At 31.0% G+C, this 12,156-nt stretch overlaps 1 protein-coding gene across 2 annotated transcripts in view; it reads right to left on the reverse strand.

The window, feature by feature from the left end:
• Positions 1-39: 39 nt before the first annotated feature.
• Positions 40-12,156, reverse strand: part of omd (integrator complex subunit 5 omd) — a 25,194-nt gene continuing 13,077 nt past the window's right edge. Inside the window, exons 13-26 of one of the 2 annotated variants that reach the window (XM_080152677.1) lie at positions 11,970-12,120; positions 11,458-11,574; positions 10,688-10,779; positions 9,497-9,619; positions 8,792-8,914; positions 7,225-7,603; positions 4,318-4,448; positions 3,836-3,925; positions 3,305-3,381; positions 2,838-2,938; positions 1,776-1,901; positions 1,456-1,521; positions 716-836; positions 40-218 (exon numbers count right to left, since the gene is read on the reverse strand). In XM_080152677.1, the coding sequence (XP_080008803.1) occupies positions 750-836; positions 1,456-1,521; positions 1,776-1,901; positions 2,838-2,938; positions 3,305-3,381; positions 3,836-3,925; positions 4,318-4,448; positions 7,225-7,603; positions 8,792-8,914; positions 9,497-9,619; positions 10,688-10,779; positions 11,458-11,574; positions 11,970-12,120 (1,663 nt within the window). In that variant the 3' untranslated portion in view covers positions 40-218; positions 716-749. Of the gene's footprint in view, positions 380-715; positions 837-1,455; positions 1,522-1,775; positions 1,902-2,837; positions 2,939-3,304; positions 3,382-3,835; positions 3,926-4,317; positions 4,449-7,224; positions 7,604-8,791; positions 8,915-9,496; positions 9,620-10,687; positions 10,780-11,457; positions 11,575-11,969; positions 12,121-12,156 lie in introns of both variants that reach the window. The other variant, XM_080152676.1, reaches the window with a different exon arrangement.

Here is a 12,156-nt window from a genome sequence, read left to right on the forward strand (position 1 = left end):
AATTATAGAGTAGCTTCGCTACTAAAAAAAACAATAAGATCCAAATAATAAAGTTTATTTTTTCTACATACATGATACATAAACTAATATGTGCTTAACACAAATAATTACAAACGGAACAATTCATTCAATTCATAATTAAAGACCATTTTTGGGAACAAAATTATCAATGCATTATATAAAATCAGGTACTAAGTTATTCTTTAAAGTATTTAGTGCTGTTCCAATGATCACTATGAAGTTCTTGGTGTGAAATAACGTCCGCCAAGGTAAGGTAACTACTAGGATTTTTTTAAAGAAAATAGCCAAAACATATATAGGTGCTCTTTTATCAGGATTGTATAATAAAGTTTTATAATCAAGTTCTCTCATTCGCTGGCTTTAAATTTGAGCACTTTTATTAAAGCTTGAATACTGTTCAAATCACCAGTGTCCAAACTTTTCAACCGATAATTTCAATCTACGGAGATGGGGTAATTTTATTCTTTGTTATTATTGGGGAAGTATATTGGTTTATCCCAGTGTTTAATGATGTGAGTAAAGGTAATGCAAAAGTAATAATTTAAGAGGAACAGAATTTGACAACATGAACAAAGGACGTTCAACCTTTTTTTCATGGGTGTAAATAACAGGTTTTAGGGGGGTAAACACTAAACAACCCATCACTCCCACCCCTTGAACGTCTATGATATGAAAATAACATTTTATTGAGTACAGGGAGGATCTACAAGGATAGACACATAATATTATCAGCTTGTTCCATTGATATGTTGGGTGGGATCAGGAATTGGTTGTCCATTTAGTACTTCTTTCTTTGCACTCTCAACAAAATACAACTAAAAATAAAATTATTATTATAACTAGGGCATAAATATCAATAAGTAGCGCAGCAATATCATGCAAATAGCATATTTATTAGTAAAAAGAATAGAAGATTAGTAAAGTCAAAGCATAGATGATTTACATCTATTTTCCCATTCTTTCCTACCCCGTTGAATTTAGTGTCCGTAAAAAGCTAGTGACGCATCCGCTAGTTGATAATAAGTCACTAAATTTAACTTTTTTTAGTGTAAAAGTTGATTAGTTTTCAAAATCATATTAAAATAATTTATAAGAAATATGGATATATTATACGTAACTAAATTAACCGTAGGAACTGACAACTGTGTTATAGAGAAGCTACGCTATTATCAGTTTTCTCATTCTCGATGCATATTTGATGGCAAAGAATTAGAATAGTTATTTCTCGCATCGTATTATAAACAGCTTTCCGCGGATATAAAATGTACAATTAAATTAAAACCGAGATGTCGAAGGCTAGGGCTAAAAAAAACTGGTTTTAATCTTATACATGTACATTTTTATATTCGTAGAAAACTGGATATAATAAGATGCTAGAGAATCAGTTCTAATCCACAATATATAAATCGGCTTTGAATGAATACGAGAAATTACCTTAAATAAATCAGCAACCTTTTCCAAGTTAGCAAGCATCACCATTCGTAACCGATCACAGTAAGGCTGAAATTTTTAATTATTTAGTCATAGTTACACAATACATAGGGAGGAAGATGATATTGAGAACAAACACAATCTTTCATAGGTTGGCTTCAGCCTTTATATGAAATCTAAGATACAAATGATTTTTACATATCAAATTGGATGATTTTTTCAAAAAATTTTAGTAGATTTTTGTAACATCAAATTTTTTTATATTTTATTATAATCCATTATTATTAATTTGTATCAATATAAAAAGATAAAGTAAAACTCACTTTAAAGTCTGAATAAGTTCCAAAGTTTCTGTAGACCTGTCCAGTAGAGTGACAAATAGAATAAGAGCTGGGTCCAGGGACATTTCCTCTCATATAATTCCAGATATCCACCAGTATACAGTTCAACTAAATATATAAATATAATAATATCCAGATATAAAATTTCCTCTCATATAATTCCAGATATCCACCAGTATAACTATACAGTTCAATTAAATATATAAATATAATAATAATCCAGATATAATATTTCCTCTCATATAATTCCAGATATCCACCAGGATACAGTTGAACTAAATATATAAATAAAATTATATCCAGATATAATATTTCCTCTCATATAATTCCAGATATCCACAAGTATAACTATACAGTTCAACTAAATATATAAATATAATAATATCCAGATATAATATTTCCTCTCATATAATTCCAGATATCCACAAGTATAACTATACAGTTCAACTAAATATATAAATATAATAATATCCAGATATAATATTTCCTCTCATATAATTCCAGATATCCACCAGGATACAGTTCAACTAAATATATAAATATAATAATATCCAGATATAAAATTTCCTCTCATATAATTCCAGATATCCACCAGTATACAGTTCAATTAAATATATAAATATAATAATATCCAGATATAATATTTCCTCTCATATAATTCCAGATATCCACCAAGATACAGTTGAACTAAATATTTAAATAAAATAATATCCAGATATAATATTTCCTCTCATATAATTCCAGATATCCACCAGTATAACTATACAGTTCAACTTAATATATATATATAATAATATCCAGATATAAACATAATGATATTCAGATATCCTCCCCCCCCCCAAAAAAAAATATCTTTTTTTACTTTTTTTTTTAAATATGGGTTTTGGGATTCAATACCCTCCTCTTCCAAGTGCCCTTAAAGGCCTCTAGGGGGCGAAGCCGCTAGTAATATACATACGATGTAATAGTAATTCACAGCTCAAAATAAATAAATGTTTTTTCCAAACAATTTTCTCCAGATGCTAAGTAACAGTATATCTATACCTGTGCAGGATCCAGGATATGAATGACCTGTGCTACCAGAGCCAGGTGTCCAGGTATAAACTGTCCTACGCCCATCAGTGTAATCACTCTCTTTGTCATCTCTATGGGTTATATTATCCATTATAAAAAGATTAAGTAAAAGAAAAGAACAGTTAGGTGTTAAAATAGGATTTCTTGACTCATAACCAACCTACACCATCTTTTAAGAGAAATCGCTCCGGGAAAAAAAGATTTAAGTGGAGGAGAGGTGACACCCCCCCCCCCTCTACGTTAAGTGCCCTTAGATGCCTCTAAGGGCGTAGCAGCTGATGTAAAATAAAGTATGAATGTCTGTGCTTATTCTGTATTAAAAATATTCATAGTAAGAAAAATGAAAATATTTTATAGTTAAATCAACGAAATATTATGTTTGCAAATAGGGCCATAAAACGAGTCTAAGATTGAATTATTCATTATTGGATATTTTCCTATTTGTTGTGGATAGTTGAGTAATCTTGAGGCAGCAACGCTCTGCCAATGACTGATGCAAACAGACATCACTCCTCTAAAAAGTAATTTTTAAATATAAACAACAATAAGGGTAGTTTATGTCAGCTATGGAGAAGACCGTAAATTATACTGAACCGAAGTTTTATTATTTTTGGTATAAAATCTTTTTTTCTAATCTTGATTGATTGGTTCAAATTAGCAGAGTTCAATCTTCTCAACCAAAAAAAATAAACTACAGAAGGTGTATTGTCTATCTTCATCAGAGATGAAAGGACATTGGGCTGTTAAATTAGGCCCTTAAGTTTTATTGTAACTTTCTTATTTAATGGCTCCACAACTTTAGATACTTTTATTGAATTTGCTTAGTTGGTTCATCAAGTTGAATGTCTAAACGTTTAAACCACTATATGCAATCTAGTCACAGAAGTGGTAATTTTGTTTATCATAAAAATTGAAAATTAAGCACAAAAAAATAATCCTATGAAAAAAAAGATAGGCTTAATGCTTACCTGACAAGTACAGAACAGTATGACAGAGCAGGTTTGTGTCTTGCCAACAGTTCCAATAGCGTCCATAATATAGGATTGTTTTCAATAGTCCTACAAGAACATAATTGCATTATTTGTATAAAGTAAAAAGTATAAAACTTGAAAAATAAAAGGGTTCACAATAAGATGAACAAGGTTTTTTTTGAGAATTTGTGAACCAATTTTTTTTATATCAAAGATTCGGCTGTCTATCTATCTTTAATAGCAACTGTAAACGTATTTCCCCTGTAGAAATTTGTATACCTCTATATCTAAAGAGACGGACTGGCAAATCAAGTTAGATATATACATTTTTTTAAAGTATCTTAATATCAAAACATGTTTTATTTCGATTAATACGGTGCACTACATAATAGAGATAGACCGACGGACTAAATTATAGAGTAGATGCACAAAATTCACCCGTCTATCTGTAATAAAAGCCGAGTAAATCACATGGATACCTGGAAATCTCGAGGTCCCTCTCCATGGTGACCTTGATGAACTCCTCCTCTGGCCAGGGAATGCCATTGTACATGATGTCAGGGGACACCATCTCAACCAGCTGCAGAGCAAGCTTCTTGTAGCCTTCCTCCTAAAATAAAAAATATTACCTATTTTTTACTACTGACACCCCCCCCCCCTCCATATAAAAATATTTTAACTGTGGCCTTATCCCTACAGGTACCAATCTTCGTCTAATCTTCACTTAACCTAACCTAACCTAACCTATCTAAATTAGTTTCAGATATAAGTCATAGGATGGTTTAAAGCTATTTTCCATCTGCCCCTTATGAATACAGAGCTACTAGATGCCAAGGGAGTAGCCGCTAGTTGTAACATAATGATTAAACGCATAAATATACTTGAGTTGAGTGTGTACATATTTACATTTCACCAAGCAATAAGATTAAAAAAAAAATCCTAAATGGAAAAATATATTATTATAATTTCATATATTTTTAGAATATTAAATAAATTTTTTTATACCTACATATGATTAGAATAAAAGAAACCTTCTTAGAAAAATGTATTACCTAGCAATGATAGTTACAGATGTTAGTCTTAAGAATAAAAGTTTGACAGTTGACCAAATAAATACAATTCATATAGATTTCATCTCAGAAAATTGGACAAATAGGTTTTAGCGAAGGAACATTCCGGCCATAATATTCCAGTTTTTTTTAAAGGGGAGAAGTAGCTTGTGCTTGTATTGCGTAAAATCATGTTTAAGTTTCAGTCGAAAGCGATTATTAAGTCTAAGTGTTATTAAATATGAGTTTAATTATACTATGCGTTTTGTCAATATTAAGAACACTTAGACTTAATAATCGCTTTTGACTGAAGCTTACTCACGAATTTTACGCAATACAAGCACAAGCTACTTCTCCCTTTGGTTGCAGTTTTTTAGAATTCTTATTCTATTTAAAGTTGAATTTCTTATATGACTTAACATAAACAGCAAGAAATGCCTTTTTTGGTTGGACAGACTTCTGATTCTGACAGCTCATCTAATAAATCTATTGTAGACCATTTATTCTATAAATTAATTTGTCAGTCCGTCTGTTTAGCTTTAAGTGTGTGTTCATGTTTCTATGCTTCGCTTCTTATAGATATTGTCATCCTTCTTTCTTTTAAATTCTAATGTACTTAAACTAATTAAAACAAGGAAAAAATTAAGTGAATTATGTTTTTGTAATTATACTTGAATTGGTTTTTGTCATGCAAGTTGAATGTAAAAAGTAAAAGTTTTGATTAATCATAAAGTATCTGAGTATTCTATGAATTGTGATTTTAATTCTGCTAGTGCAAGGAAAACCCAGAAATTTCATAATTGTATTTCTAGGAATATATACTTTTTGCTTTATTACCATCAAGATATTACATAGCATTTGAAAATTATTTGGTTAGAGATAAAGATGGTTTAGCAAACAAATTCGCAATCCTTTACAATTTAAAGAAAACTCAGGGTTCATATACTAGGGTAACACAATAGACGATTTATTGATGAACATTCCCAAGGATGATAAAAAATACTCTTCAGTAGATTTTAAAACGTGTTTATAAAACTTATTAAAAACTAAATAACAGCCTAAGGGAGTTAAAAAGTATCTTAGCTACTAAAATCTAAAGAAAAGTTTAAATGACAATATGCGTTTAGCACTTGATAATAAAAAAAATTCTTATGTGATTAAAATGTTAAGAAATAATATTGAAATTAATATTGAAATTAAAAAAGCAAAGGTAAAAAGATTTTTAATGGAATAGAATTACAAAAAAAGTTTGTCAATTGCTGTGAAACAAGAAATTTTGTTTGTTTCAATGCATAAGAACGAACAACTTATTTGGGTGTTGATTAAAACTAGCAAATTTCTAACTATTTTTGCTGTGATTTTTTCTCTCTATATGTTTATCATTTTAGCTTTAGTTGGGCTTACTGTAACTTTTTAAACTTAACTTATACTACCTAAGGATTAAACTTTATTAATTAAGACATTTTAAGAATCTAAGGTAACAACTTTGGATATGACAGTTTTTTTTCAATATCAAAACTTTTAGAATCCTCCCCCATTCTCTTCCTGTCTCTCTTTGAAATATGTAGTAGACAAATGATATCTAGACGGATCTTTTAAGTACTTGAATAAGGATATTTTACTCGAAGAAAAGTTTCTATAACTTTCCCATTTGTAAAAAAAAAATATTTTTCTGTAAGCTAAAAATCCAGCTAAGCCTAGATCCCGTAGGAAAAGGTAAGAAAAATTATTCCTTTAAATGATGAATTCTTAAACTTAAAATTGGCACTCTATCTAAAATCTAATATTGAAAGTTGCCTTGGAAGGTTGCACTATAATGCAAAATGCATTTTATAAGTACACGGAAAGTCTATTTTTAAAAACTCATGATTCCGCTCTGTAAAATGTTATAACTTTTCAGTTTTTAATTTCATAACATTTAATACTTATTTTCTTGAAAATAGAGACAATAAACATGTGCTAAGTATAATTTTTATGTATATTTTCTATAAAAAAAGAAGTCCTTTCAGAGATCTTATAGTGACAGACTCAGAAACAATGAATGTACATAGAACATAAGTGATTTAATGCAAAATAAAAATTGTTGTTAATTTTGTTTTCTATTTCCCCTGTCGGTTATTGGTTGGGCCGTTCATCCAGTAAAAGGGGAGATGGGGCAAAGGGGGGGAAGGGGGGATGGAAGGATGGGGAAGATCGTAGCGAGCTTGCTAAGAGGATCACTTTTTTAGGAACATGAAAATTTGGTGTTAGATCCAAGTAATAAAGATTCCATTCCAGAAACGGACTTTCACTAGGTATAGAGTAGCTGCGCTTTTAGTAAAAAGTAAAAAGACAAACCTCATTTCCACAGGCCCTGCAGAGACGCAACAACAACCCAGAAATATGGTCCCGCAATTCCATCGCTGTTTCTTCACATCCAATCACCGCCGGCGTGTCTCCATCACGGGATGGCGGCACTTTGCCGCCGCCAATAATACCCGAATGGAAAACGGTGGTTGATCCCAACGGTTGAACTGGCATGGAGCCGAATTTTAAATTTTCACGGAATAATTTTGCTGTATCCGTCTTTTTATCACCGCCGCCAAAGCCGATACTGTTCGGTGGTTGGTTGGCGTCTTTTTTGCTGCCAAGATGGACAGAGAAGTCTGAGTTGATTGAAGCTTCCAGGATGAATCTGAGCAGGATTTGAGAACCAAATCTCTGATCACATAACTCGCTAAATAAATTGAATTTTATTACATAAGATTGCAAACAAAATAATCCTGGAAATATTGAATTTCAGAAGTTGGTTCTCTACTTTCAGAAATAAATACATAAAAGTTAAAAAAAAAGTTGTTTTTTGTCCATTCCAATCACGAATCCGATTGTTTTCTAACGGAATCAATAAGCTTATTAAAAGATGGGTTATAATAAGTTCAAAGAAAAGTTTGTAAAAAAAATAATTTTACATTTACGTATCCTCGTACAACTATTATATAAAACAAAGGATAACTTAAACAGCTGGGCCGATTGTGATACTCTCTTTAAGGGAGGTATTGTACTTTTCTTGTAATGGTTTTTGATAGTTTTCCAGGTTGGATTGATATAAGTGGGTTCAAAATTAACTTGGTCTCCGTGGTAAATCTACATCCTAATAAAATGCCAAAGTCAGCTTACTAAGTTACTAATTCCGAATACTTGTAATCTCTGAAAATAAAGCCTTCATTTCAAGAACATTAAGTGCAATGCTATCACTTTCTTTACAGTTAAAGTCAAAACTTTTTCTTCAGAAGTTTTAAACGATTCATGTTCTAAAGCATTAGTTAGTTACTTATAGATAATAATTTTCTTGCTTAAAAAATATTTTCAACAACGCACTAATATTAAAAAAAGGTTGATTATCTTTGTCTGACTATATTATCGAAGGACATCGCTAACCTCTGAACTGATATGTTTCTCCCTTACAGTGTAGCTTTTGATAGGTCCTGGGAAGGTTTATAGCTATTAAAGGGAGGGTAACACTACCTTCCCAAGAGAAACAACTCTAAGGACTCCTACCCCCCCTTAAAAAAATCTTTTTAAAACATAAATTGAAAGTGGTGGGAGGGTTGACTGTAAGTAGAATTCTCATTTATAAGACGTACTAACGGATATACTCAATATATAGAATTATAGCTGCGCTACTACAATTAATATAAAATAAAAATGGATATAAAATATACGTGGAAATTATGACAGGGGAAAAATTGTCGTCAATTAAGGTTGCTAACATGGGACTCATTTCATTGTTGTTCATCCAGTAGGAGGTGAGGGGATGGGGTATATGAGGTGGATCGTTATTTTTGTCCGCTTGGAGTTTCACTTTATTGGAGAACATGGAAATCTGGTGTAACATCCAACTAATATAATATATATATTTAATTACCTCATTGTAACTTCTACCAGATGAAGAATTTTGTTTCTAAGGGAAGCTTCCATGGTTAGGTTCACCAGGGTGGTGAAATATAACTGCACCAAACAATGGCAGATTCGGTGTAAAGTGGGGATTCTAAAAAAATGCTTTTTTAAACTATTGAACTTTTTTGTATTTGCAGCTTAGTTATTATATTAAAGTAAAATGATGCATGAGCTCCTTTCAGGGCAATGACCCACTCCTGATTTTGAAGTTGGTCTTTGAAATCTGATAATAGCGTCGGAAATATAAACACAGCCGATTTTCTACAAAAAAAAACAAAAGCAATTTGCTAGCAGACGAAAATATTCACTGCCACTTGGGGCAGGTAGTTATTAGGATTATACATCTATTTCTACACATTTATTGTTATTATCAGATAAAGCAAAACAGAGATAAGTTAATGGAAAATGAAATGTCTTTTAACTTGACGTAAACATTCACTGTTAGGTTCGAGAATACAGTGATAGTTCAATTGCTAAAATAAAGCTTATTCCAATTATTTACGCAATTTTGCTTTTACTTAATGTCAATGTTAGCTAGAAGAAATAATTGCAAATCATTATACTTTTTATAAGTTTTAGTATGTTGATTTATCCTACATGTTTACATCATGCCCGATTTGACACTGAAATGAACATAAAACACAAAACAAAACACAATAATGATTTGGCTCACCTGAGTTTAGTGTTAAGACCAGAGAGCCGGACCAATGCAAGAACATTATAGGCAAGCTTGGGTTCCAACAATCTTTCTATCAGCAGGGGCTGCTGACTTCGGAGACCAGTTAGAAAGGAGGACCTAATAATAAAAACATTATTATAGATTTAATCAGACTAGGATTAAACGCTTTGAGTTTGATTGAGAACAAATTACAAAAAGAGAGGGGTAGGTTTCTGGTAGAATCCGTAAAGTTTATGTGTTATAAGTTAAAACAGTAGTAGAACGATAAAAATTTATGTTAACTTTTTAAAAAAAAATTTTGTCTATAGTTCTTTTCAAAAAGAAATACACATATTTAGTCAATATTATCGTTCTACTACTATTTTTAAGCCTTAAAACAAACATTTTTACGGATTCTACCAGAAACCTACCCCTCTCTTTGCCTACTTTTCATAGTTTTCGATCAATATTATCAGTACCCGATACAGCTATGAATTATCAATGAGGTTCTTTTGGGACAAATAGGCTAAAGAGTACTATGTACAAACAAAAACAAATTACTTTTGCATTTTACAGCATTTGATGGTGTTTTACCGTGTTATTTTAGTTTACACCTTGAACTTAACAAAACATTTGTTGATATTTCGTCAATAATCGCTTGAAATTTTAAATTCATTTAATATACCTATATATAACAGAAAATATATTCACCAAAAAATACCTGCTGGAATGTGATTAACCCAGCCTTTCCGAAAGATAATTCATTTATTTACTACAAAATGAAATAAGGAAAATAACTTTTAAATAACACCAAAACTTCAAATTTAAGGAAATGAAAAAGCGAAGAAAAATAAGTGAAGTCTAGTATAAGTCTAGACTATGGACAAACCAATGATTTTCAAATTTTTTTCAGGTCAAAACAAAATAGTTTCCTTTTGGTTTTATTTTTTTAAAGCAAGAAATATAATTTTGGTAATTCTATTCTATAAAATAATTAGTTGTGTGCGTGTTGAATGATCTCGTAAACGGCTACAACGATCGTTATTTAATTTTCTGGGAAGTTTGGCAATGGTCCAAAGAAGGTTTCAGGCTATTGTGCTGGGGAGGAAGGATCTGACATCCCCCCCTTTCCCAGAAAAAAAATGGTGGAACGGTGGTGTAAAGAGAATGTCATGTATTTTGAGAAAATATATATGAATATCTAACCTGATATCTGATTTTCCCGAATTTTCCGCAGAAACAACTTTAAGTAGATTTGACAGGAAGATTTCTATTTTTGTATCTCTGCTCCGTAGACACTAAAAGCAATGTCAAATATTATTAACTTAAAAATAAATAAAATATTATATTATCATCTTACGTATAAAAGTTACATTTAATAAAATCAAATTTTTGCTTTTTAATATTATAATAAATACTTTAACTGTTAGTCATGATTATAAAAAAAAAAAACATGTTAAATTAGTACTTCATATACATATTTGGCTATTTAAAAATTTAAGTTTGTAGGTAAACAAAACTGGCTACTCTTTAATTTGATATGTGCATGTTTTTTTTTGTTTTTTTTATCGTGATCAATATTTTTTTGCATTTGTGAATGTCTGTTAATAAACCTTTTAATTAACGCAACTAAAATACTATTATTCAGTGTATACTTAGATAAACATATACGGTTACGCAAGAGACATATGATCCGAATGGCCCAATAGGAGAATACTGACGAAACATTCAAGACATCTCATTAGTTAAAACATTTTACAGATCTTGGTAAGTAAGGGCATTATTTTTTTACTTCGTTCGCATTATGAGTCAGCTATAAATTGTCGCATATGTTAGGATTAAGCTTTTCCTGGGTAAATTAATTCCTGTAAAAATTTCTTCTAATGTGAAGCAAAATACTATGTCTATTGATAAACACATAATAATATGAAATTATAACAGAACTATTCTAGAGATCTTGTGTGAGTATGACTGACCTGTGAGATAACATCAGGAATACAGTTGAAATGGAATATTTCTACACGGGGTAGGAAGTCTGCAACAACCAACAGCTCTGTGTCTGTGTTGCAGTTGTAGAACAGGTATCTCAACACCTGAAATTAAAAAAAAAAAGATTTGTTCCATTAAAAACATGTGGTTTCCCTCAAAATGATTAGTCGAGCAGAGAAATTCACCTTCCCATTTTGAAACAATTTAAAAAAGGGGGGTGTGGGTAAGGGGGATGTTTTTTTTTACTTTAGGTCAGGTTAGGTTTGTTTATATCAGGTACAGGGTGGCCCCACAGGATTCCTGTTAATCATAAAATGTTACAGATCCAAGAATTGTACAACAAACGAGAAATAAACCTTTTCCCCATTTGTATTGTGAAAAGTTATGTAATTAAGGCCCAAATCTTAGCTAAACTCCATCTTTCTATAAAAAAAAATATACAGAAAAGAAGTTAAATTATCTATGTCTTTTTTCATTTCATAAATTAAAACCGCCATACCTGTATACTAAAAGATCTGCCCTTGTACAAGGCCACCAGCGCTAGGAGCTGTACAGAGCTGGAGCGTAAAAACTGGTTTCTAGACAGTAACAAGTCCAGGAAAACTGATATATTGGCGTGGATGCTCTGCAAGGCTGGTATTCCGTCAGTCCTATAATAAAAAATTATACAAACATCCAGTAGATGA

The sequence above is a fragment of the Acartia tonsa genome, chromosome 3, assembly GCF_053477335.1.
Source record: "Acartia tonsa isolate MP-2025a chromosome 3, ASM5347733v1, whole genome shotgun sequence".
NCBI classification, from domain to species: Eukaryota; Metazoa; Arthropoda; class Copepoda; order Calanoida; family Acartiidae; genus Acartia; species Acartia tonsa.